The sequence below is a fragment of the Oryctolagus cuniculus genome, chromosome 7, assembly GCF_964237555.1.
Source record: "Oryctolagus cuniculus chromosome 7, mOryCun1.1, whole genome shotgun sequence".
Lineage (NCBI taxonomy): Eukaryota > Metazoa > Chordata > Mammalia > Lagomorpha > Leporidae > Oryctolagus > Oryctolagus cuniculus.
This window is the reverse complement of record NC_091438.1, coordinates 67,285,415-67,313,231: the sequence shown is the minus strand read 5'-3', so window position 1 is coordinate 67,313,231 and position 27,817 is coordinate 67,285,415. Positions and strand designations below refer to the sequence as shown.

The 27,817-nt window shown below is 33.0% G+C and overlaps 1 protein-coding gene across 2 annotated transcripts in view; it reads right to left on the bottom strand.

Annotated features, from left to right (window-relative positions):
* COL11A1 (collagen type XI alpha 1 chain) overlaps positions 1-27,817 on the bottom strand; it is a 209,003-nt gene that overhangs the window by 126,470 nt on the left and 54,716 nt on the right. The window contains exons 5-14 of one of the 2 annotated variants that reach the window (XM_017346045.3): positions 20,827-20,955; positions 15,101-15,253; positions 14,818-14,910; positions 12,036-12,290; positions 11,342-11,404; positions 9,851-9,892; positions 8,790-8,852; positions 6,790-6,864; positions 4,430-4,513; positions 2,233-2,289 (exon numbers count right to left, since the gene is read on the bottom strand). In XM_017346045.3, the coding sequence (XP_017201534.1) occupies positions 2,233-2,289; positions 4,430-4,513; positions 6,790-6,864; positions 8,790-8,852; positions 9,851-9,892; positions 11,342-11,404; positions 12,036-12,290; positions 14,818-14,910; positions 15,101-15,253; positions 20,827-20,955 (1,014 nt within the window). Of the gene's footprint in view, positions 1-2,232; positions 2,290-4,429; positions 4,514-6,789; positions 6,865-8,789; positions 8,853-9,850; positions 9,893-11,341; positions 11,405-12,035; positions 12,291-14,817; positions 14,911-15,100; positions 15,254-15,495; positions 15,613-20,826; positions 20,956-27,817 lie in introns of both variants that reach the window. The other variant, XM_008264806.4, reaches the window with a different exon arrangement.

Sequence of the window (27,817 nt, the reverse complement as noted above, 5' to 3'; positions counted from 1 at the left end):
TTTGCCAATCTATTTTTAATTGGTTGCATTATATTCTTTTTACATAAACACTGCATGTATATCTGATTATAAATACATTGTCCAAAGACTCTAAAAAATTGGCACATAACTATGAGTAACAGAATAGGAAAAAAACATAATTTCTACATACATAATTTCTGATATACTTTATGATACTGACCTCCATATGTGAATAAAAATGGATAAAAACTAGGAATAAAATAATTTTATTGGAAAATGTACATATTTCTACTAAAATATTGTAGATACTGCTTTTTAAAATATTAATGTATAAAGTACTTTTTAAGATTGTAGAATTATCAAATGTAAATTATAATAATTTGATGTTGTGGAACAAAATATGATAGAAGAAAAAATTGTGAAAAGAAATAATATGCATTTCTCTTTATACTTATTGTAATTTTAACAAAACTAAAACTTCCAATGCGTAAGAGATAGATTAAATTAATGTCAACGATGGCCTTGAGAATATGTACATGGCTGTCAATATTTTCTTTGCCAACATATTGTGAAAAACAAAATAGCTAACTCATAATGGCAGTTTGAGTTAAGAACTGTTAATGCCATGTGTTTCCACAGGTAGTGTTTATCATAGTCCTTAATCTCTACATATCCACTTGTTCGTGTTTCACAATATGATAAGAAACATGTCTTTGGGTAACAACTTTAAAGATCTTAGTAAGTTAAATAGTATAGAGCAATTTTTCCCCAAAATGCTTAGCTATATGAAACACCCTATTGTACTGATTAAAAATATACTTCATTGGTCTCAATCCTAAACCTACAGCACCAGAGTCTCGAGTTACCAGACCCAGGAAACTTTAATGTGAATAAAATATGCAAATAATTCCTCTACACTCAAAGTTCAGGAAACTTGAGCATACTATTGACTTTCCTCTGTAATGTATATTTAAGTTATCAGCAGTCATTAAATCTTTTAACACTGATTTCCTCCTTTTCATGTGATATATAATCTAAACATGGTCTTTACTGTATTTTGAAAAGCAGAATAGTAAAAATACTGATAAACATTTGATGTGTTTAGAAATGTGTATAAGTTCTATGAAACACATTATCACAACGTATGTTCCTCATGAGCTCATATGATTGCATATTTTGCACCATGACTCTTCAAATACCTAAAGTGTTAAAAAATTTCAACACCAAAGTAAGGAGAATATAAATGTATGGCAAACTAAATAAATCATTGAGTCAAAAATATGAAATTATAATATGATCAGTTAAGTCATTTACATAACTAGAAGAGTAGGCATTTGATTCAAACTTGAATACACTAGTATTGCTGTAAGAGCCTAGTAAGAAAATTACAGATACGATTTAAATGTTCACAGTAATATTCTATAGATTTATTTAAATAAAGAATATTGAATATAGTATCACATGAAAGCTTAGTAAAACAGCTTTTCATATTGAAAAATCAAATGATTAAAGCAGAAATTATTTAATTTCTTATTTTTAATTATTATTTATAATTTATTATTAGTTTCTCATTAAATAAGAACCCTACCCTTCATCCTACTGTTTCTTTTTTCAAGAAAAGTTCTTTGAAATGTACCTTTGCATTCTTTGTGAACTGCTATAGTTCTTAACATTTAATAAATTTAAAAATACTTGAAAACACTTTAGATAAACTCTTTAAAATATGTAGCTTATTAGCAAGCTTTAAAAAGGAAAAGAAAACATTAATTTCCTAGGGTCTCTAAAACAGAAAATAATTTATCTGGAACCCATCTCATGAAACATGGAGGCAACCTGTATTTTAAACCAAGTATCTTGCTTGCCACAAAATTTGTGTAATAATTTTTACTGGCCTTAAATATACTTTTTATTTTTTAATAAAATTTCTGTTTAAAATAAAACTTAATCTCAAAAATTTTATGTAAAATTATATTTTGGTAACTGAATATTAAACAAATAAATTATACCTATATGTTGAGATTTTAATAGTGAATACATGACTCAATGATATGTTTTATTCACTTGCTTGAAGACTTCTCACTGAAATCTTTTCATCAAAATATACTGAAAGCTGAATTGAAAGAGATTTTTTTGAATGTAAATAAAATTAAGCACAAATAGATATACCTACAGTGTTTTCAGTAAATCAAATATGAAAAATGTCTGGTGGAAACTCTGCTGGGAAATGCTACATGGGAATTTTATGGTGCATTTTTATTTGGGGTAACCTACCACAGGACCTGGTCTTCCAGTCAGACCCATTGGGCCAGGCGGGCCTCTCAGAGCAATCTAGAAAATAAAAATATCAAGTTTAAGAATGCTTTCCTGAAAGAGCGTATTAAAACGTAACATTCATTTGCATAAGCTAGCATTAACACAGTATAACAGTACATGCTAGAAAGAGTGCCAGGTGATAGAAGCATTGCAAGTTTCTAGAATGGCAAAAGATAAAAAGATATAAATATGAGACAGTTTAAAACTGGTGAAACTTACATACTATTATATATCATACATCATTGTCATTTATCAATAATTAAAATGAAATTTTGTGACAACAAATCTAGTATCTGATAATTTCTATTCTGAATTATACTTCGGAATAATGCATAGAATTTTCCTGTTAAAAGGTACAATTCACATTGATGGTAATTTTAGAAGTAAACAATTACAAATACTTAATAAAATTTTTCCACAAATATTTTAAGAGATAGTTGTGCTCAACAGCACAGAGATAAATTGAGGAGCATTTATTGACATTATACGTTTTTTTAATGAATACTACACTAAATACCAGATAGAAAATGCATTTATTTTGCACACTCATAGGCAAAATACACTGAATCCATGCACTATTGTTACTATGAATATTAGAAATGTGAAATTAGCATACTTGAAAAATTGGAACACATATGACACCAAGACTAAAAATATGAAATATATAAATTAGTACTGAGTGCTATCTTTTAAATATTAGTGAATCCAAAGATGAATATTTAGATTGATCACAAGACAATAAAAATAATATTGTAATGAAAATAAATGCAGTCATTTTAGAATAGTGCGCAAGATAAAATTAGCAAGATTTCCAAAGTTCCACTACTGACTCACCAGCAGATTTTTGACAATACACTTCCTTAATCCTTGAGATTAAATATCTGAAAAATTGGAATTATATTGCTTGCTACCTATTTTTAAAGTAGGTTAAGATGACTAATAAATGAGGAATTCTATGCCCTATAAACTATTGAGAATATGTGATTACCTAGGATTGTAACAATCAATTTTTAAGAAAAGTCATGGGAATCATTAATGAACACAAAATTTTTTGGATTTATATTATGCCAAATTCTGATAAACAAATACATAAAATTTATATTAGTCTTATATTTGATGTAAATTAAAAATCTTTTGATATCATTAGAGTTAAGAAATACATACACATATACAACCTTCACTAATGCTTTCCATTATTTTACACATGCATACACTCATGATAATGAATAAAAAGCTATCACAAAATAACTTGATTTATGAAGTGGGTGACCAGTAGCATTCAAACCGTAATTCCTTCTTTCCTTCTTCCTTAAAATGAACATTAATATAATAAGGGTATGAATATTAATATGACTACTAATTCCTTCCTGACCTATTTTGATATTCTAATGTATACTTTAACTGCAATGAAGACAACTAAAAAACATAAATATAATTATGCTTTATAGATCTATGTATAATGAAGTACTTCAACTGACAAAGGATTAAAAACTTAAGATATTACTTTGTTAAATGGATTGTATAACAATATTATTATAAAAATTAGTTTATAAATATTAGGTTCCTTTCAGATACAAGAATTTTCAAGAAACAATTTTGTGACTTATCTGTGATGTTTTAAATTATTCATCAGTTTCCGAAAAGCAAATTCATTTCAAACTTTATTCCCTAAATTGTATCCATCAGTCATTGTGTAATGACTTAGAGGAGAAAACTAAATGTGGAAAATAGGGAGAGTATAAGTATAAATCCAGCAATATTCTTTGTAAAATTGAAATTTGTAATGTTAAAGGTAGGTAACTGCTAGAATTACATAAGTTACTACTACAGAGGTCACTTTTTTAACTCTAAGATGAGGGATCTTCAAAATTTTCACAGAAAATACATATGAAATGATTGTAGATGGATTTCAGGTTTTCTTGCACTAAAATAAACATTTCTGTGAACCCTGTGAAGTCCCCTTAGACTCATTTAATTAATATCACTACAGAAAAAATAAGCACAATTTCAGTATTTTTTCCATCAAAATTCAAATTCTATTTAGAAGTAAGGACTCTGCTCGTAATGGTTATATCTTCCATAGGCAGACACATGCATACACATTTGAATTTGACACAGACTCAGCCTGTGGAACTGCGTCAGTATTCGTCCTTACCCGAGCCTGCTGAAGGATCGCCTGAGCCTGAGCTTCTTGGGCAGAGATGGTCGGTCCTTTGGAACCATCGCCGCCATAACGAAACTAGAAAGCAATAACACAAAGAAGCTCAAAACGAGCTAGTATCAAACATGTTGAATTAGGTGCCTTGATCACCAGATAGGAATCACTTGATTAAAATGGTGGGATTTTACAAAAATTCAAAGTATCTCCATAATGAGACATAAAACCCAGATTAAAAAAAATTCTACCGTCACTTATGGGAGTTCTCTGCCCCACATTGATCATCTGTAGAAGCAACTAGAAACTCCTTTCTAACTTTTAATTCCATAATCTTTGAAATTCTAGAATAATCTACCATTGCTTTTATCTTCACAAGTATTACTCATGCTAGTTACTCAATTGTAAAACTTCCAAATGTATTAAATTCATTGATGAAGATAATCATAGAAAAACCTGCATTTTGTTGAATCAGGTTTTTGGAATCTAGCTCCCTGTTAATTCACCTGGGAAAGCAGTTCAAGGTAGCCTAAGTAATCTGGCCCCTGCCGCCCATGTGACAGACTGTGATGGAATTCCAGGATTCTGGCTTTAGCCTGGCCCAGCCCTGGCCACTGCTGCCATTTGGAGAGTAAACCAGGAGTTGGAAGCACTCTCTTTCTCTTTTTTGTCTCTCTTCCTCTCTGTAACTCTGCTTTCAAATAAATAAATAAAAATATATCTTTAATATACAAAGTACAAAAAATTATAATGTATATGAGGAAAATTGACATTTTGAGATTTGATTATTGTTTATAGTCTTTGTCTATACTTTTTTTTAAAGGATTTATTTATTTTAAAGGCAGAGTTGGGGGAGGGGCAAAAACAGGGAGCAAAATCTTCCAACTGCTGGTTCACTCCCCAAATGGCTGCAAGAGCCAGAGCTGGGCCGATCTGAAGCCAGGAACCAGGAGCTTCTTCTGGATCTCCCACATGGTTGCAGGAGCCCAAGCACTTGTGGCATCTTCTGCTGCTTTCCCAGGTGCTTTCCCAGGCAGCTGGATTAGAAGTGGAGCAGCCAAGATCAAACCTGCACCTAGAATGCTGTTGCCATGGGCAGCTGCTTTATCCACTATACACAGCACCAACCCCTTGTCTATACACTTAAGGAGCAGTGGTTTTTCTACTTACTACTTTATTAAGTGGAGGGTTAAGCTTGTGATAAAGAAAAGTCAAAGTATGTCATAGTAAAAATTAAAAGAAAAATAAGAAGAGAAGGAGGGAGAGTGGGAGTGAAGGAGGAAGGAGGGTATGGTGGGAAGAATCACTACACTCTTAAAAAAATGCATATATTAAATACAAAAAAAGTTATTACAAAAATTAAAAGAAATAAAAATGAAAGAAAGAAGGAAGTTGAGGGAGGGGAAAAAGGTAGGCAAATATGTGTACTCCTTAGAACTGTATCTATGTAATACATGAAATCCATTCATTATAGTAACAAAAATTTAAAAAGAAAACACTATAGAATAAAAAAAGAAGGGATGGTTTTGCTTCTTGTTGCGTTTAATAGCAAACACTGATGAACAATGAACAAGATAAAAAAATTTAAAAATTCAAAAAACAGAGAAAAATGAGAAAAAGTTAAATAAAGGAAAAACAGTAAGTTGAAAAAAAATTTTTGAATCTCAACAAATGCAAAGATATTTGCCTTCAAGTAGATTTATTTTGCTTAAAAACACTCCTTAATATGCCCATAAAATATTAAAGCTTCATTTTAATTTTAACTGAAAATGTAGCCTGCCTAAGTCCATTTTTCACTCTCTCTAAGTAATTGCTTCTTGAATCTTTATTACACTTAAACTGACAAATACATATCCCCTGCCAGAGGACTACAGTAGCAAAAACTTCACAAAAGAACCCTGTAGTAATAAAATTAATATAATTTTTGAGCAATGAATAATACCACTACAGATATATCTTTGAAAACTATAGTCTATATGATAGCAAATAATATAATTATATTATGTTAAATCATGTTAACACTATAGTCCAGGATAAATTGCAAGACTGGAAATATTAAGAAAAACTCTTTTGTCAAAAGTGTGTTCAAATAATGAAATCTCAGTTTTAATAATTGACATTTACAAATTTTTTAGTAAAATTTTCCTTAACTTAAAGCTGCATGATTTCAAGTAAGTCCACATCATTGAATATTTCTAGTCTATTATTCTGTAATATGATACAGTATCTCTCAGAAATCTAATGTTAAGAAAACTTCATCCTTTACTTTTCTTTCATTTTTGATTAACATGTAATATTTGTACATCTTTATGGTACACAGTGCAACTGTGTATACTGATCAGAAACAGTAAAAAACATACCGGTAGCATTAACATGGTACCAGGAGGACCAGGTAGACCATCAGCCCCTGGTAAGCCAGGACGTCCTGGAGGGCCCTGGTGAAGTAAATGAAATAATTAAAATAAATTAATAATGAAACATATTAGAAATAGAATAAGTTAATAATAACCTAAGTCTGTATTATCTCATTAACATTTGCCCTTTCCAGCTTGATTAACCTCTTTTTCATAAGTTTACCTAATAAGGGTTGTATTTCACTGCACTAATTTTAGACAAGTTTTATAGTGCGTGGCTATTAATACGTAACCTAATTAAGATATGAATTTTAAAAAAAAGATATGAATTTGACTCAGAGTTTATCTGCAATCTCAATCTGCTTAAGGTGAAGAGTTCCTAAGAAACATAAGTAAACCAAGTTCTGTTCTCCTAGTTAGAAACTCTATATTTAAATAATTGATAAAAGATTTACTTACAATTAAATTAATAAGTTTAGATATATTTTAGTAATCTTTAATAGATACCTGAAACATTTTTAAATACCCTTTAAAACATAAAGTGAATCTATTTACCTATACTTTAATTATCTATCTCCTAGAAGGCACTTTATTAAGATACATAATCACAAATCAACATGTTAAGATTAAAAAAATTAACACCAATCATAGATACCAATTTATTCTGAATGCTTGTTGATGAATTATATTTAGTGTATGTATGGACTTATACACGCATCTACACACAGAAATCTATGTGTTACTGTGGTGTCTGGAATTACAAACCATGTATGTGATGATAGAGAATATTTATTTGCATTTATACATGAATAGATGGCTCATAGATACGAGGGCTATGTCCATTGAATTTCTACTCAGTCAAATCAGATCTGGTTGGGAAGAGGGTGAATATGCAGCAGCATTATTCTACTGTGTATTTCTTACAAGAAGTTAACTCTTCGAAAAGAATTGACATTGACACTAGACTGGTAAAATTATATTCTATATGAAACATTATTTCAATAGGCTCTCCATAGTCTTTAAAGAACTTTCAAATGAAGTTGAAATAATGGCAACTATCAACATCCTACTATCTTAAAACCTAACAAATCTAGCATTATAGATATAAATTCTCTTTAATAAAGTGTTATATAAATTTGTCAGATCATTTATATGTCTATATTTTTAAGGCACAATGGGAAGAGATAAATTTATAACCAGGAATTCAGTTGTAAGACCAGCAAATTGCAGAATTCAAAAATGTATTATGCAAAATTTGTGGAATTTAAAAAAAGAACATGCGTACTAAAATGATTAAATAAAAAAATCAGTCTCCATCAAACTAGATATTAGAGAAACTGAGAAGACCATGAAAGAAAAATTGCTTATTATATTCCCTACATGCTTAAGTCACACCCAGACCAGAATTTCTCAAATACTTTTATATCCTCATTCTTGAAATTTAAATTTAAAAGGTTTTCCTCCTTTAAATTATAAATGCATAAAAAATAGGAGTTGATTGACTCTCTGATACATTATTTTTTAAAAGCAACAGGAAAAAACAAGCGAAGTGTTTTTCTCTCTTATGGATCAGAAAATAGAAAGAGACACTACAGGAAGTGCTTAGAGAGACTTAACGCACATGATTCATTTCAGCGTGAATCCCAGTACTTTACTTTCAAAGTACATTCAGCTTTTTTACCTCATGCTATCAGCATCCAGTTAGACACCTAAGGAAAGCCTGAAAAAGATGTCTGGTATTCAAGTTTGAAGAACTGAATCTGAGGTAAGGAATTCACATCAGTAAAGAAACTGAGTAAAAATTAAAGTGTGTTTATTCTATACGCCATACACAAATACACATTTGTTACCCTTTCTTTCAAATCATAATTTAAGAAGTAAACTAAGAAGACTTTCCACTCCTATGCCTTCTACTGCAAATAGGGTAATATATTAAAGTTATGGACCATATTTGTGTTCTTTAATCAGTGTTACATTCTTTTGTAAGGAGATCATCCTTCACTTACCCTATCACCAGGGTCGCCAGGAGGTCCACTGGGGCCTTGTAGACCTGGAGGTCCCATAAGACCCTAGAGAAAAAGAAACCTGATCTGAGTCAGATTCTTACACTCAATACTAGGATTCAGGCAAATTCATTCCACAAAGTCCAAGAGCTCTCTCTATTTACATACACTAATCTGCCAAACAATCGCCCTATATAAAGATAATACATAGGGACCATGTTGACTCTTGCTCATCTGTTATTTAGGAAACTACTCTTTAAGTGGAGGCAAAAATTCCAAGGGAAAACAGTAAAAAGAGCACGCCAGCGCCAGCCTAAAATTCCTGAGGTAGAAGTTGGTTTTCAGTTATTACTGAAGAACTGGCATACTCACAAAATCAGTCTCCAAAAACATGATAATATGGGAAGGCATTAACAGTTAAGACCTCACTTGGGATGCCTGTCACCCGTATTGGAGAGCCCGGGCTCAAATCCTGGCTCTCCTCCTATCCCAGCTCCCTGCTAAAGAAAACCCTGGAAGGCAGAAAGTGATGGCTCAAGCACTTGAGTCCCTGCCATTCTTGTGGGAAACCTGCATCGAATTTCCAGCTCCCAAGTTTAGCCTAGCTCAGTTTCAGTCATTGCAGGCGCTTAGGGAGTGAATCAGAGAATCAAGGATCTCTATTTTATTTTATTTTATTTTATTTTATTTTATTTTTCTCTTCTCCCTCTCATCTCCTCTCCCATCCCCTCCCCTCACCTCCCCTCCCCTTCCCTCTCCTCTCCTCTTCTCTTCTCTTCTCCTCTCTCCCCCCCTCACTTTAAAATAAATTAGTTTCCATAAAAAAATCGAAAGCAAATTGGAAAACTGTATAAATAGTTTTCAATTTAGTACTCTCAAAAGAATATCACTTAGAAAACCAAATGAGAAGGCAATTCAAGATGACCAGCTCCTTTGTACAAATGCTTGCCTCTGTAATTCAGTATTGAAATTAGTCTAAATATATAAATTTAATAATATAATAGAAATTTATGTCCAATTATTTTTAAAGTCAAGGAAAATATAATCTTAAATTATTTACATACCGCAGGTCCTGCTGGCCCTGGTGGTCCTTCAACAAGCATCCCCTACAATAAAAAGACAGAATCTTCACCAAGGAGATGGAACCCTCAGCCTCTTGACTAAGCAACTACAAGGAAGCTCTACATCACTGCATTTTTAACAGCACGCTGCCTATATTTCTATCACACAAAATCAACTATAAACATTTTTCATGATAAAAGGAAGAAATTCAAAATTATAGAGAAACAGTTATCTTCAGAGAAGGTACAAAGTATTGGAGAGGAAATAATTATTTAGCTAAATAATATTACAAAGAACAATACATCTTAAGTGCTCCTAAAAAGTGTACAGATAGACATTGTCTCAGTTTTCCAAAACTCTTGGAATAATGTTGGCACAAGGCAGAATCTTAAATCTTATCTGCTGTGCGACTGAATAAACAGAAATAAGTGGAACCTAAGCATTTTAATTCAGGAAAGAGGTGAAAAGTCCAAACTAAATAGAGATAAACATGAGATAATCTCTTCATTGGCATGAGATTTGAGTACTATTTCAGGACAAGAATCTGTCCTAAAAATTTTGATTCAACGGTAGCTTTAAATCACTGAAAATTGTAACTTCAATTAAAAAGTTGTTGATCAATCATTATACCAAGGAAAAAATACATTCTGAAAACATATTTTAAAGCCTGTCATGGAGATGTGGCATGCTGTATCAGATTTTGGAGTAATGGAACAGATGGACAATAAGGTCTTCTTCTTCATTTTTCTCTTTTCTCTCTCTTAAAAATTCTGTGTTCTCAGACATTTTGAGATTCTTTTCATGGCTCTATGCAAACAGTTAAACTACTTCTAGCTCTTATGTGTTACTTTTCTCAAGTTACTGCTTAGGTGGAACAACAGTAAATTCATTCCCTAGTTAAAATTTGTTTCTTGCAATGTCATAAGTAGTAATAATATTAACATAAATTTATCAAAAATAATTTTGGAGTCAATTAGATATTTATCTACAGGAGAAAATACAATGAATTTAGAAATAATTTGTTATATCAGTACATGGTATAATTTAGACATAAACCAAATAATTATCTATGTCAAATAGTGTATTCCTAGTAATGTTAAGCCATAGAAGTTAGAGGAAAGAGTCATCAGATTGAAAACTAGAGGAACTAGAATCCTATTATAGCTCAACAATCAAACTTCAAACCTCAGGAGAGTTATGATAGTCTTTAGGTCTCAGGTTTCTATAAAGTGAGAGAAATGGACTACACAGAATTCCACTACTTGCGAATTCCAAAATACCAAATCTTTACAAAATTTTTTTGGCTTATTAAATTCTACTTGCCATAAAGGACTTTATTTATTTATTTATTTATTGTAATTGATGTACATTTGAATATCAGAGATTTCAAGGTGAATATTATTGTGAACACATTTAATGGAATGTGACAATGGTTCATAATATACCTGACACCACTGTACCAAACTTTATAAATTATTCATGTAAGTACTTACCGGTTCAACCACTGCTGGTTCCCCTTTCTGTCCCTTTTCTCCGTAGGCACCATGGCCATTTATCTATGAAGTGGAAAAAATCAAGACAGTAAAAATGTCTTCAAGCAAACAGGATCATTATTAAACACACACACACACACACACAACAAAATATAATCACCTAAATGCATTTATAATAACCTAAAACAATGGACTTCCCAAAATAGTAACCTATTAAAGATTCAAATTGTGAAAAAAATAGAAAGAAGCTGAGAAGCATTAATATTAGATCTTAAAATGGGATTGAACAGTTGTTTCTAAAATACACATTATAGGACAATAAAAACATCAGTAGACCTCAATCATGATTCTAAGGCAGTAAGAAGCATCATCAAATTAAATTTGATAAAGTATTCTAAAAATCATAAACTAGACTTATTACCCATAATAATAACAACTCTATTTTAATTTTATCAGTGACGAGAAGTGTTATATATGTTCTATTCAATATTATGCTTCCAAATGAAAATCTGGTCCAAGATAGAATTGCTGGAGATTCCCATTAGGAAAAACCATGAAGATATTCTAGTAGGGGTTAGTGTTCTTAATTAACGTAAGTACTCAACACATTTTAAATCTGAAAAGATATCACGATAAACATGAAAATATTCCACGAACAAGACATGCAATTACACACAGTGCGATGCTAACTTACACTTGTTTCTGTGATATCAGTTTCTGCTGGTACACCTGGACCAAATTCTTCATTAGGGGAGCTTGTTGGTTTATCTTCATATTCTTTATATTCATAAAAATCATATTCGCCTAAATCTCCATCTACCAGAAGATCAGAGTCCCTGCCGTCTATTCCTTTACTTTCATATACTGTATCCTCGGAATTTTTCCTCTGGGAATCATAATCCTCTCCAGTTAGATATTCTTCAGTAAATACGTCTTCAACTGGATTTGGCTATTCATTTATATTGCAAGGAATCGGAGAACAGGAAGTTTACTGTTAGTAAAGCAAGGTAAGCATGTGCAATTTGATGGCATTTGACGAGTAGAGATTTTATTACTACTCAAGCAAATATAAGGCCTAGAAAGATAGCCTTTAAGTATAGCATTGAAAGAAATATTTGTACACTTGAATGTACAAAGAAATATTGCTTTCAAAGCACATTTATCAATAAATTGCAAATATTCACATGGAATCAACATGTGTATTTGCTTATTCCATTAAAATAAACTTGTTAGTAAATTTGGTATTTATTTTTTGGTTTAAGATTTGCATAATAAAATATGTATATAGTTAAAGCTTGGCTGAATTTCCATGTGTAACATAACATCATTATGAAACAATATGATACAAGAGTAAGCCATGTAATTTTGATGCTCAACTCTGTAAATATTAACGCTAATATTAATAGATTTATCACTGAAATAATTATGAATAATTCCATGTAGGCAGAGAAGTAATATTACATCAAAGAGTTTTTTAAAGTACATAAAAAGCAAAAATTAAAACAACAAAATAGAAAATTTTTCTATACAGTCTCATAGAGTGGAAAGTAAATATTAAAAGTAAAATTTATATCACTAAGGCTTCTTCAGGGCTATAGAAAATAAACCTTAGTACAATTTTCTTTCTTTCTCACGAGCAATTTCTTATTAACGCCATAAATCTGAACCACATTATTATGTCATTTAGAATAGGTTCAAATTAAATATTTTATTTTGTTACTTTTAAATTTCATTTTAAATAACTCTATGATATAGCAAATATGATGTATTAAAGAAAGTAAATAAACAGTATTATACAAAAACAAGTGAGTGATAATATGTGAATAAATTTTAATTTAGCAATTATTTACCAAAATAAAATGGTTTGGGTGGGCATTTGGCAAAGTTTTTAAGATGCTGTTTGGGGTGCCTATATCTCATATTGGGGAACCTGGGTTTGCATTGTGGCTCTGCTTCGAATTCCTGCTTCCTGTTGATGCACACCCAGGAAATCAGCAGGTGAATACTGAAGCATTTGGGTTCCTAAAGACTCAGATTGAGTTCTGAGCTCCTAGGTTTGGTCCAGTCCAACACTGGCTGCTGAGGAATTTTGGGGAGGAAGATGGTCGCCTGTCTCTGTCTCTCTCTGTCTCTGTGCTTTAAAAATAAAATGGAGGAGCTGGCGCCGTGGCGCAGTGGGTTGATCCTCAGCCTGTGGCACTGGCATCCCATATGGGCGCCAGTTCGAGTCCCAGCTGCCCCTCTTCCAGGCCAGCTCTCTCTCTGCTGTGACCTGGGAAAGCAGTGGAAGATGACCCAATTGCTTGGGCCCCTGCACCTGGATGGGAGACCAGGAAGAAGCACCTGGCTCCTAGCTTCAGATAGGCAGCTCTGGCCACAGCGGCCATCTGGGGAGTGAACCAAAGAACAGAAGACCTTTCTCTGTCTCTCCCTCTCACTGTCTATGACTCTACCTCTCAAATAATTAATTAAAATTAAAATGTAAGTAAATAAAATTGAAAAAAATAATATTGGGGGCTTCTAGTAAAGGCTATATATTATGTGCACAGATGGCATATAATCCATGATCAGAGTATTTCTAATTCATAGCACTGAACTAAATATTTGGGTAAATTTGTATGGTTAAATAAGCATCTTAAATCAAGATAAACTCTTGGAAAATGACTCATTAGGACAAAGTAAAACTTAAAACCCATTCTTACCATGAATAATTACTATTTTAAATTATGTGTGCATGTATGTCACTACTAGTTTGAATTTAGTCACATTTTATGTAAATTTATAATAATTACACTATTCACATATTTCTTAAACTTATTTTCTAACAAAATTACAAAGAAATACATGCCACATAGTTAACAAAGGAAAACTGAGTTGTATACTGCCTTTTTCTTGAGCAGAATGTATTGCAATATGAAATTCAGGAAGACTGATTTGTATCTTCACTTGATTAAGCATTTTTATGGAAAATAAATGGAAATGTTAAAGTTTATTAGTTTAAACATATATAATATCACATTCTTAACAAGACTGAAAATATAAATAGCTATTAAAATCCAATAAATGTACACGTTTTCAAAATGCTTGCTGTCATAAAAATGCATGGTTATTAGCAAGACAGAATACAAATTAAATGTATCATTTGATGATACATTTTTACTTTAGAGGATATCACTCACAAAAGATCATGTTGTGAATACTCTTTGTCACAACATGTTGAAAAGCTTGCTCAATCAAGAAAATGACTGTCAATTTAGTTTGATCCATTCAGCATTTGCATGAAGAGTCATGCAAAACGTAAATTGACATTGACTTCAACAAAATGAACCAATGCCACTACTTCTCTTATATTAGTAAAGGAATAGAAACATCAAGTGTTTCAGGAATTATAGATTCTTCCAGAGTGAGGTATAGCAAAATATATGTCTCATATTGGAAAATGTAGTCTGTGAATTAATACCGTCTATGTGTATTACCTCATTGGATCCAGACACACGCCTAGGAGCTTCTGTCTGATAACTTTCCATTGTTCCATAATTATATTCCTGGAAGTCATCAACGATATTTGCCTAATGATAAATGCAGATAAAAAACAATCGATAAGCAAGTAAGGTACTCCAAAATCTATAGCATATAGTATTCAGTTGGGTTATAGTATTAGCCAAATGCATATTTATCTAATTGGGTTAAGACTATGACTCATCATCAGAGATCTTCCAGCTCATCTAGGATAGATCTTGATTGCTTTTTCTTTGCTACCTTGACCCCTAGTTTGGCTTTTGCTGCTGCTTGGTAACTTTTCTTCTTCTTGGATGCAAATTTTTCAGATTTGGGGAGTGTAAACTTTTTTGACTTTTCCTTTGAGTTAGTGGCCATTGTCCTCATCTTCTTTTTGAAATTGGATTTCTTTTTCTGTAAAATTTGGTGAAAGATGGAATGGAAAACATAAATAAAGTGAGAAGGGGAACAAAGAGCACAGACGAAAGGAAGAAGCAAAAACGGGCATTATTCCGCCAGGTCAGCCGCTGTCAAATAAATATCACAGTTAACTGTTTACAGGAATAAGATAATGAAAGGTGCTTGACAGTCAACATGAGAACCACAAGATGACGGACAGCAGGACACCACATTCAACGGCGCCACTTGGTTTTTACCTCTGTTTGTGCTATTGTCTCCTCAGTTACAGTGGGTCTCTCTGTTACACTCTCAGCCTCTTTATATTCTGCTTCCCCATACTCATAGTCATACTCGATTATATCCTCAGGTGCATACTACATTGCAAAGGAGAAAATATCAGGCAATTTTGTTAGTTGCAAGTAATACTACTGACAAAGTAGGAATCACCTTAACTTTTACTTAGAGTAAATGTTAAGTGAGAAGGAAATGTGAGGTTCTTCAAAAAATTTGTGAAAAATATATATGAGGAGAAAACTATACATAGATTGCAAAATGTTTTTGTATCAAAATAGATCCATTTTTAATTCTACTTTTCCACAAATTTTTGAAATACCATTGCATTGTTATTTAAAAGTTACTTTGTATTGCATTGAAGTATTAGGCTTACATTGAGTATACTAACTAGAATGATAAAGCAGGTTTTCTAAAAGCAGAATAATGGTTAAAAGTTTTGAATAATCATTCAAACTTTTAACTACTGAATATTAATTCAAACATAGCAATTATATACTTGGACCTAGCTGCTAAATACATAGGATAATTTTAATTTGAAAAAACGCTATGCATGCCTCCCACATACAAATTTTACTGTAAGTTCAATGAGTACTTTTTAATCATAAAGTATATGTTTAAAAACATGGACTTCATGTCTATTGTGATATGGAAAGGGGATAAAAGGAAAGGGAATACAACAAACATGAAGTATCTTTATATTCTATTTGGGATATTAGAATCAATGAAAATTAATAGAAATTTATTATATATATAATATATTCTAATATATTATATATATCAGTAAAATGTATACAAAATATCTAATTTGCTACAGACTTAAAATCAAAGTGAGCACCAAGTACTTGTGAAGCCTTAAAGATTAAAAATAGAGATGCTTACAGTTAATATATTGTTTTAATCTTTGTAATTACTGATTTTCTCAATTTAAAAAAAAAAAAGGGTATCTCACTTAGAAATCGCAAACTACTAAAACTAAATTCACATCTGAATTAGTATTTTATGCCTGTTCTGTATTAAAAGAATTTGATGGGAGGGTGGGTATGGTTCCAAAAGTCATATTTGTGAAATACATGAAGAAATAAAAGATATCTGGGAAAAAATAAAATAAACTCTACTGTTCATTAAAAAAAGAATTTAATTGGAAAATGGTATGCTTCTTAATAAAGGGACATGAAAGAATCATACTTAAGGAACAAGTGTTCATCATCAATGCTAAATATCTTTATGAAAATTTTGTTTGTCAATCAAGAATACAGATATTATGAAATATATTGAACTTGTTTAAATAAAATACATATAAATAAACTAAGTTGATATATGACATAAAATAAACAGTAAAGTCAACAAGATTAAACTCTTAAATACATACATATAGATGCAAAAAGCAATTTCTCTGTAATTCCCTATTACATTGGGTAAAATCCGAATATGTGCCAGCTGAACCTCTCATGACATTTCAACTGATCCCTTTAAATGTGCCAACAGAATAACTGCTGACCATAAATCTTTTAGAAAATTGTGATTGCATTGCCTTCTAATAAGGTCCATTAGATATAGCAATGCAAATGAATGCAAATTTCAAAAAGACATATAATGGGGTCTGTTCAAAACTAATTCCGTGGCAATTTTGTACATCTAGTCCCTAATGAAATACCCTCAAGAATGACCTTTGCTAGATGATTCAGTTGAAGGTCATACTGCAATATAAATGTAGAGCTTGCTTCAGTGTACTTCGTGATGATTCAATTCCAATTTGATGAAATTAATAAACGAATTTGTGATCTGATCCCTTTAATAATAGCTTCATTACAAACGAATTTGTTTTGGAAGTAATTCAACAAAGCTTCATTCACATTAAATTTGGGAAAATAGAAAAATGAAAGTATAAAATACTTTAAACATTTTTATTTTTCATACTTTTGCAAGCAAGATAAAATATAAAATATTTTTAAAATATTTAGTTGTAAGGATTATTAATAGAATGACTAGGTAAGTGAAATAATTAAATGCCAAATTTGTCTACATATTCAACAGACCTTCATGGAGATTATATAAAGTCTAATAAGTAATTTTTCTGCAGTTATAGCAATCCACATTAGAATAAGAAATATTAGAATTTTCAAAATAAACAAATAAAGGCATTAAAATAAGATTTTTTTTGTACTTTAGTGATTTAAAATTAAACAGACTGAAGAATCATGCATATCCACAGTGAATTTTGAAAACAAAAAGCAATAAATAAAGACATAAATGGCCAATTTTAAGCATAGAACATTTACTTACATTTTAGCTAAAGTCTAGTATTCAGGAATATATATATATTTTGTGTATATACATATACACAAAAGGAATATATATATTTTGTGTGTATATATATATGTATATATACACACACACAAAATTAGTCAATTTACTTTGTATCATGTTTTTATATTGTATGGGACCTCTTCTAGTTTCTGAAATTCACTGCTCCATTTGAAATCTTTCCAAAAGAAGACCAACCAGAATCAGAATAGAATCATGGAGAAAGTAACATGTTAGTCTCAACAAGAACTTAAAAGCATATTTCTCTCAGTGCTTGCTCAAGAGTGAAAGGAAAGAATCATTGCTTTTGTTCTTATTTCTTTATCTACATAGCATTCGCCTTTAGGAGATAGAGTAGCCTGAGAGCACTGCTGGTCTGTATGAAGCCATATAATCTATTTCTGGAGATAACTCTTACCTTCTCTCGATGTAATTTTCAAAATGGCTTGAAGAAAGAACTAGTTGTAGGGGCCGGCACCATGGTGCAGTAGGTTAATTCTCTACCTGCGGTGCTGGCATCCCATATGGGCACCAGTTCTAGTCCTGTCTGTCCCTCTTCCAATCCAGCTCTTTGTCCTGGCCTGGGAAAGCAGTAGAAGATAGCCCAAGTACTTGGGCCCTGCACCCACATGGGAGACCAGGAAGAAGCTCCTGGCTCCTGGCTTCAGATTGGCGCAACCCTGGCCATAGTGGCCATTTGAGGAGTGAACCAATGAAAGAAAGACTTTTCTCCCTGTCTCTCCCTCTCACTGTCTATAACTTTACCTCTCAAATAAATAAATAAAATCTTAAAAAAAAAAACAAACTAGTTCTAATGAATTAGATAATGTTTGCAAAAAGGCATGCAGTAATTGAATGATTTCAACTTTGATCTCTGAGTAGGATAGCAGAAATTAGAGTATGTGAGGAGACAGGATCTTCTGTAAATGTCAAAAAAGTCTGTTCTTACATAATTTGTTGGAAAAATTACACCATCAACTAAATTCTGTGCACCAATGAGAATCAGCATGTATAACAAATATTAAGTGAAAAGATGATTAAACAATATCTATGGGAAGTCAATTATTTTTAAAATTCCATTATGAAAGACTCTCTTTCCTGTGATTCATTTTTCTTTTTCATCATTTCTTAAAAACAGCAGCTTCCATATAAAATATTATTGTATGTATAACACATTAAGAATGAATCACATGGGGACAATACACTGGTGGATGGGCAGAGGCGACGTCCTCAGACTTCCACCTTTTCATGGCGGGTTTCTCTCCAAGCATCTGGCGTCTGGTGCTGTGGAGGGGCATCTTAGTGTTGCCTAGTGGGCGGAGTTTAGGTGTTTTTTTGGCTTGAATTCCAAACTGCTTGGCATCTCCCAGGAGTTGGGCGAGGGACAAGGACCAGTGTAGGGTCCAAATCAAATTCATACAAGGACTGCTTACTAATTTGACTATTTTTTAATACTGGTATAGAATGATTATCTTATTATTGAGGTATCAGTGTAATTTAATTAGAGAAGAAAGTGTAAGCTGATTCTGTCTTACAAAAGAATAAAACAATTCACTGTGACACACTCAATGTAGAAACTGGTAACAAAGGAATCTATTACTGCATTAGCCAACTAGATTTTCATCCAGTTTCTATTAGAACAGTGTGTTGTTTTTCTCACCAAGTGCTTCTGGTAAAAGCAAGTTTAACGTCTCAATAGCTTCTTAAATAAACATATCTTCAACTAAAGTAGAAAAGGGTAGCTCTGCCTGCTTGTAACTGAACTTAATAACATGGATAAAAATTATCTTCACTTAAAATAATTCACCTCACCTGACATAACAGCATTTTAACACGCACACCAAACACCTCAATGTGATATATAAAAATATGGACTCTCCTCCTTTCAAAAATCAAAGCTATAACTTGCTTAAAATAAATGTTAGCTTTCTTTAGAAAGGAGCAAACAAATATCACCAATCATGAATATGTACACTAAACACTATAAATTTTACTATTAAATCATCATATAAATCCTCAGATAAAAACACTAAACCAGACTGATATTTTACCTATTGTATTTAAATTCACAGAAAATCTGTTTAGTGAATCATGAGGGAATAAAGAGAATGAGGCACTTGAGAACTGTGAAACAGGCAAACAATATACCCAAGTAATTTCTCCTTGCTCTCTCATATTTGCCTTCCTGTGGGCTTCTTAAGACTTTATCCTGTTTTAAGAAAAACACTAATGGAAAAGATCAGTACAACAGAATTCACTATCATACCTAAAAAGGAAATTGGTGTGAAATATTTTTTAGCCATTCAAATAGAATTCACATTCAGAAAAAATAATAAATCAAGAGACAAAACTTTAATCTATCTTAAATAATAAAACTCAAAAGCAGCACCAAATGGTATATGAGAAAGGGAGAAAAATGCTATTTGAGCTACTTTATAGCACTCTTGAGGTTTTCAAAGTTCCTCTTCTAAAATTTAACGTTCTTTGCTTCGTGAAAATGTCTAACAGCATAGTTTTGCTCCCAACAAAAGCTAAAGACCCTTCCAGTTTGCTTTCTTTCTTAATTTTCCTATGAGAAATTAAAAAAATAAAACCTCTAATTATGGAAACTTGAAGATACTAGTAATGCCATTTTTTTCACCCATGTGAATTGTCGAAGGCCTGGGAAATGGCAAATACACAGAAGATATGTCACCTATTTAAGAGCTAAGGGCAGACACAGAACTGTTAGGAATAATCTCCCTCTACCCAAAAATGATATGTTGATGTGTACAGTATACAAATGATATATCTCTATTTCTAAACATTCCAAGTAACAAAATAGTTTAAAAAGAGGGAAGAATTAGCAAATACCTATAAGGCACACTTCCTAGACAATTAAATACAAAGTGTTTTTAACAAAAATTGAATTAAGAGATAAAAGTCAAAACATTACTAGGACAAGTCAATACCATCGAAATGATACACCTTCCCTGCTTTAGGCCTCTCACCTCGTCTATCTGAGGTTCCTGAGCCTGAGCAGCGTTGGGTGCTGAAGAGTCACAGTCTGGGCTATAATGCTCACAGTAGTCATATGCTGCTTTGGGGTCCCCTGTGATCAACAATTGCTGGATGTCCCCCTGCAAAGAAGCAGACGTGATGATGTCAGCATATTGAAATGCACATATGTCCACAGCAAGATTTATCCAACTAAATATGTAGTTTATTTTTAAATACTTGAAAAACAAAAATAAGTTACTTATATTTAATATTAAGAAGAGTCTGCAGGATTGAGAGATTCATATCTGTTTTACAAATAGCTGTAAATGTTAACTTATCGTCTTATGTTATTTTAGAAATAAATTCTCCTCTTCCACTTTAACTATGACCCTGTCGGAATAAGATCAAAGTCGGCGAACTCAAAAGGCTTCCATAGCCTTGGCAACTCATGACTAGGGCCTAGGGAGATTACTGACACCATAAACAAGAGTGTCAAATTGTTAAGTCAACAACAGGAGTCACTGTGTACTTATTTCTCATGTGGGATCTGTCCCTAATGTGTTGTTCAATGTGAAGTAATGCTATAGCTAGTACTGAAAGAGTATTTTACACTTTGTGTTTCTGCGTGGGTGCAAACTGATGAAATCTTTCCTTAATATATACTGAACTGATCTTCTGACTATAAAGATAATTGAAAATGAATCTTGATGTGAATGGAATGGGAGCGGGAGCGGGAGATGGGAGGGGTGCGAGCGGGAGGGAAATTATAGGGGGGAAAGCCATTGTAATCCATAAACTGTACTTTGGAAATTTATATTTACTAAATTAAAAAAAATTTTTTAAAGAAATAAATTCTCCTTCCAAAAGAAACCTGTAACATATGCATTTTTTTTTTTTGACAGGCAGAGTGGACAGTGAGAGAGAGAGACAGAGAGAAAGGTCTTCCTTTGCTGTTGGTTCACCCTCCAATGGCCGCTGCAGCCGGTGCACCGCGCTGATCCGATGGCAGGAGCCAGGTGCTTATCCTGGTTTCCCATGGGGTGCAGGGCCCAAGCACTTGGGCCATCCTCCACTGCACTCCCTGGCCACAGCAGAGAGCTGGCCTGGAAGAGGGGCAACCGGGACAGAATCCGGCGCCCCAACCAGGACTAGAACCCGGTGTACCGGCGCCGCAAGGCGGAGGATTAGCCTAGTGAGCCACGGTGCCGGCCGACATTCATTAGTTAAGACTCAATTTTACTTCATTCAAGTGAACTTTGCACACTACAGGACAAATGAGGTATAAATACAGGTAATTCCAAAGGAAAAAAAAAAAAAAAGACTAAAGAGCTCAATTAAATTACACTGAATTGTTACTCTTAAGCAAATTTATATGAGACTTTTTAAAGTGAAAACATAGTCAGCTATTGCGTTCTGTTGGAGGAATCAGTAAGAAGAGATATTCTGACTAAGATAAATGAAAAATACATATACCAGAAGAAGATTATAAATAAAAAGCAGAGGTTTAGTACACTTTTTAAAAAAGATTTATTTATTTACTTGAAAGGCAGTTGCAGAGAGAATCAGAAAGAGAAACAGAGATCTTCCATATGCTAGTTCACTTCCCAAATGGTTGTTATGGCCAGGACTGGGCCAGGCATATTGGGTGGCAGGAACTAAGCACTTCAGCATCTTGCAGTTCTTTCCCAGGCACATTAGCAAGGACTTGGATCAGAAGTAAAGCAGCCAAGACATGAACTGACACTCATATGAGATGCTGGCTTGCAGGTGGCAGTTTAATCTGCTATGTCACAAAAGACCTGAGTGCATTTTTATTAAGAAAAAAGGAGTTTTTTATTGCAATAGTAAAAGTCACTTTTTAGAAATCTATGTGATACAATTAAAGTGAAAGAGACTATAAATATTTAATAAAATTATCTAAAGAGTTATTTCAAGAGATTTTGGACCATAAATAAAAGAAAGACCCAAATATTTTGCTCCTGAAACTATCTACTTCCACATGAGTCCAATTTAACATACAGCTCATTGTATATGAATCTGTGGGCCATATGCAAATTATTTCAGAATTATACTCTGGGGCTGGCGCCGTGGCGTAGCAGGAAAAGCCGCTGCCTGCATGCCAGTATCCTATAGGGACACCAGTTCATGTCCTGGCTGCTCCACTTCCAATCCAGCTCTCTGCTATGGCCTGGGAAAGCAGTAGGAGATGGCCCAAGTGCTTGGGCCCCTGTACCTGATGGGAGACCCGGAAGAAGCTCCTGGTTCCTGGCTCCTGGCTTCAGATTGGCACAGCTCCGGCCATTGCGGCCTATCAGGGAGTGAACCAGCTGATGGAGGACCTCTGTCTCTGTCTCTCTCTCTCTCTGCCTCTCCTCCTCTCTCTGTGTAACTCTGACTTTCAAATAAATAAATATTTTTTTAAAAAAATAATGATACCCAGGAGCAGAGGAATTTCTAGGGTGATATCTATTTAACTTGGAGATTTTAAGTTTCTCAGTTTGGGCACATAAGTCTGAATTTTTAGAACTCCTGATTCTACTTTGAATTATTTCAAACTCTTTCCTGTTTGCCCTGTCCCTTTTAACTGGAGTTATTTAGAATGTTGGAGCATTTCAGAGCCCTTTATGGATATTCCATTTCCAATTTTTTTCTTTTAATGTTTTTCTCACTCATGTACCTACTAGTGATATCTATCTGTAATTTCTTATTATCACTACAAAAGTATACAACCACCATAAAGTTTCAGGGCATGAGATACTTTATTTAGTCATCCACGTGATAAATTTCATTAAATTCTAGAAATTTATCCACTGACCTCTCTGATTTTGTTGGATTTATTCCACTTGTTTGGTACCTTCCTTCAACTGTCAATTCATTTATTTATTCACTCAAAAAAGTGCTTTGAAAGTACACGCAACCTGGTGGTATGCCCAGGGAACATCCAAGTAAGAAAATGTTTATATAATTGTTAGTGAAACATGAAAGAAAGCAGAAGCAGAAATAATCCAAGCTGAGTACTATATGGGGTAGAATGATCATACTATTATTAGCAGTTCCAACCTAAAAGTATTTACTCTCATGTCATGTCACAATGTAAATTTTGGTAAATACATAACACAGGTTCTAATATTATCTGAGGCTGACTGCTTTTGAACACACAGCAAATTACAAATTCCATAAATATATTGATGGCATTTCTCAATCACCAACTGATCAATTTATAACACCGAGTAACCATAGATGAATTTTTATCAGTGAAAATAATGAAGAGAAATTTGAATACACAGTTCTTCATTTATTTTAAAAAATAATGAGGCTTCACTGATCCCAATGAACACATCATTCAGAAATGGCATCATTGAGGATTTCAATCGAAAATGCTAATCCTTAAGTTTTCTGCCAGCTTTTCCTTTGATTTCACCTGACTTAATTGAATGCATTGACAGATAATCTCTAAGGTCCTCTCCAGGACTAAAAATTCTAAAATCCTTACTTGATATATAATAAACCAAATGAGTTGTTGCTGAAACACAAAAGTACTGGTATCAGACACACACACACATACACACACACAAACATATGTATGATATAAAATATATAATATATATTTAAAATAGTATTTTTGACAGGAATACTGGTTTGCTAAATACTTACTATTCTATTTAAGGTATCTGACTTCACTAAATTGAATCTTGCCAACTTTTCCACTATAAATTCTTATTTCAGGTGTTTAATGGTTAGCTATTAAAAAAAAAAAAAAAACTGCTGCAAAGAAGCTGGAAAATTCAGTAAAAAATCTACAGTACTATTTTCCCACAAGGCATTTTACAGTGTTTTATATATTAATCATATGACATGTTGCAAGACAGTCTGTAAATAAAAGCATCATGACAGCTTGAATGTATTATAAATATTTAGGTTCAATAGTGTTATAAAAAGTTCCACAGTTGGAAAAGAGTAAAAGTTACCAAGTAAAAACTGGCATCGATATCAGACAGGAATGAAAATGGTATACTACTCTAATGATCCACCAATTCAAGATTAAGGTAGAGCTGATGTAATTACCTTGTAACCTTAACCTGTGTTAACAGGGTATATACTATAGTATTTTTCTATAGATGATATGGATCTATAGGAGGAAAGCAATGAAAATGTAAAAGAACTAAATAGCACTAAACATATGAGGTTCTCCTACATGCCTCGTGCATTGCCAATGGATCTCACCACATTTTTGCAATAACAATTATATAAATAATAGCATACCCTCCTTTCAAAACAAAAGAAAGTATATGCATTAACAAATTTTTATTGTTTGTTTTTAACTGTTTTGGATATACAGTAAAATTTTGCAAAGCCTAGATATTTCCATTTTCTGTACTATGAAATAAATTACACAGTGATCTTCAAAATTCACAAGTAAAAAGAAATTGAGGGCTATGTGAGTGTGTGTGTAGAAATACACTTAGTGAAAAAGTGTAGTACATATAATCAATCTAGTGCCTTAAGGTCACACATCAATGTGTCAATATTATGTTTCTGAATGTTCAGATATAACTCCTCATCGTATGTGAAGCTACCCAGTGCTTGACTGATATTAATTTCCAGCCTATGAATTCTCCGAATTGTACTGCAGAGCAACTTACTCTGGATAATGACCAATGGTTCTGATAAACTGACATGTTCAGTTTCATCTGATCGAATAATGTGACCTATGGTAGATTATATGGTTATAACATAACAAGATCACAAGATAAGCAGTGAGAATCCATGTATAACCATAACAGTTGCTATGTACTTCAGATGTTAGCTAAATGTTTATTGAAAAGCAGTGGCTTGTCTTGTCTGTCCTAGCAACCAGTGATTACAATTCTATAAGGTTTTCAATTGCATTCTGAATCTTGAAAGATCTTAACTATTATATTAAAACTTGGACTTTTTTACATTGTAAAAGAACCATTTACTTTTGGTAATATCTGGAGAAGAAGATTTCAAATAACAATTGACTATATATCTGATTGAATTTCAGAAATTTCTAGAATAAATTTTTTATCTCCCTAGTACAGGAATAAGTAACAGAACAACTATTTTCTATAAAATCGTCCAGTTTCCAATCTTCTGTAGCACATTCTTGTCTTTGTTAACATGTGGGTATCTCAATGAGAATGAACATTTTTAGGAAATGCTTCTTTGAAAAATCTTAATGTTTTATGAGCATACAGGAGTATAGCACGATGAAAAAGATCCAGAAGGAAATATCATGGCCTTGTATGGTGATGATGGTGAACATGGATAGAGTAGAAGGAGAGGATTTTACAAAACAAGTTAAGGAAGCAGCTTAGAAAAGACTCTGTGTGTCAATTTAATCCTGAAGGTTTGATGCATCACTCAATGTTGTTGAACACTGTAATTAACTGATAAATACTGAAAGACAACAAAATCAATTTGATAATAAAGGGGAGGGTGAATTGCAAGTTTCCAGTTTACAGTCAGGTGAATCAGAAGTCTATTTGAATAAAGTGTTCAGAACATCAAGCAGCAGTAGCAAAAATGGAGTGGATGAGTACATAGAGTAGAGAAATTAGGAAAAACCATCCCGTGACATTGTGATACTGAATGCTAGCATTGGAGTGGAATGGGAGTGGCATGGATAAATGCAGGACAAATGTGTAAGAGAGAAGTGTATAGTAATTCCGCAGGTTCTGGAATAAACAATGGCCGAGTAACAAATTCATTTACTCAGATAAGAAGCATAATAAAAGGAAAAGATTTGAGAGTGAAATCTTAAGTCTAAGAAGTGGAATGAAAATTAATGATCATTTCTTCAATAAGTTCAGTTTTTCACTTAAGAAAATATTCTATTACTTTCAAACAGTCCTTTCTGTCTCTCTGCACACCATCAGGTTCTATCTCTGAAGCCAAACCAATCTGCAAGAATCATTAAGAATCAGAAAACTTTCCTTCAATCTGACAGCTATACTTCTTTCTAAAGCAGACTTCTTTCATTTATTTATTTACTTATTTAAAAGGCAGTGAGAAAGAGAAAGAGAGAGAGACTTCTGTCGATTAGTTTGCTGCCCAAATGGATGCAATGACAGGGGTTGGTGCAGGCTGAAGCCAGGAGCCTTGAACTCCATGTAGGTTTCTCACATAAGTGGTAGGGCCCCAAGTACTTGGGCATCATTCTCTGCTTTTGGAGACACATTAACAGGAAGTGGGATTGGAAGAAGAGCAGCCAGGACTTGAACCAGTGTTCAGTTATGGGGTGCCAGTGTCGTAAGTGGCAGCCTAACCTACGGCACCACAACACCATCTCCTCTGTTGCAAGCATAACCATCTTTTTCAATAATAATCAATGGCAATATGACCTTGCCTAAACTGAGTGCTATGGGCTAATCTGTGTCTCCTAAAATTCATAATGCTGAAATCCTTACCCCCAGTACTTCAGACTGTGACTGCATTAGGAGAAGGGTCTTTAAAGAAGTAATTAAGATTTAACCATTAATGGATAAGCCCTAATAATGTGGCTGGTCTATTATAAGAAGAGATTAGGACATAGACAGGGACAAAGGAAAGACCATGTAAAGACAAAGTGAGAAGACAGCCATTTATAAGCAAATAAAGAGGCCTCAGAAGAAAGAAACTGCCACTACTTGACACAATGCTTGCCTTCAGAAGTGTAAGAAAATAAATTTCTGCAATTTAAGGCACCCAGTCTCTGGTAGTTTGTTATGGTACTCATAAAACTAATACAGACTGAGTTAATACAAGTTTATTAATATTTATACTTCTCAAGTGCTGTCTTTACAACAGAATAAAAAGCAAAGAAAAAAAAAACAAAAATAGAAATAGACTATTTCTGATTTATTACAGGGGTAATAATTGACCATCTCCAGGATCTGCTATTAAGAAGATACTGCAGGGGGTTGGCACTGTGGCACAGTGGATTAGGCCATCTACAATGCTTGCATCCCACATGGCCAGTGGCTCGAGTCCCAGTTGCTC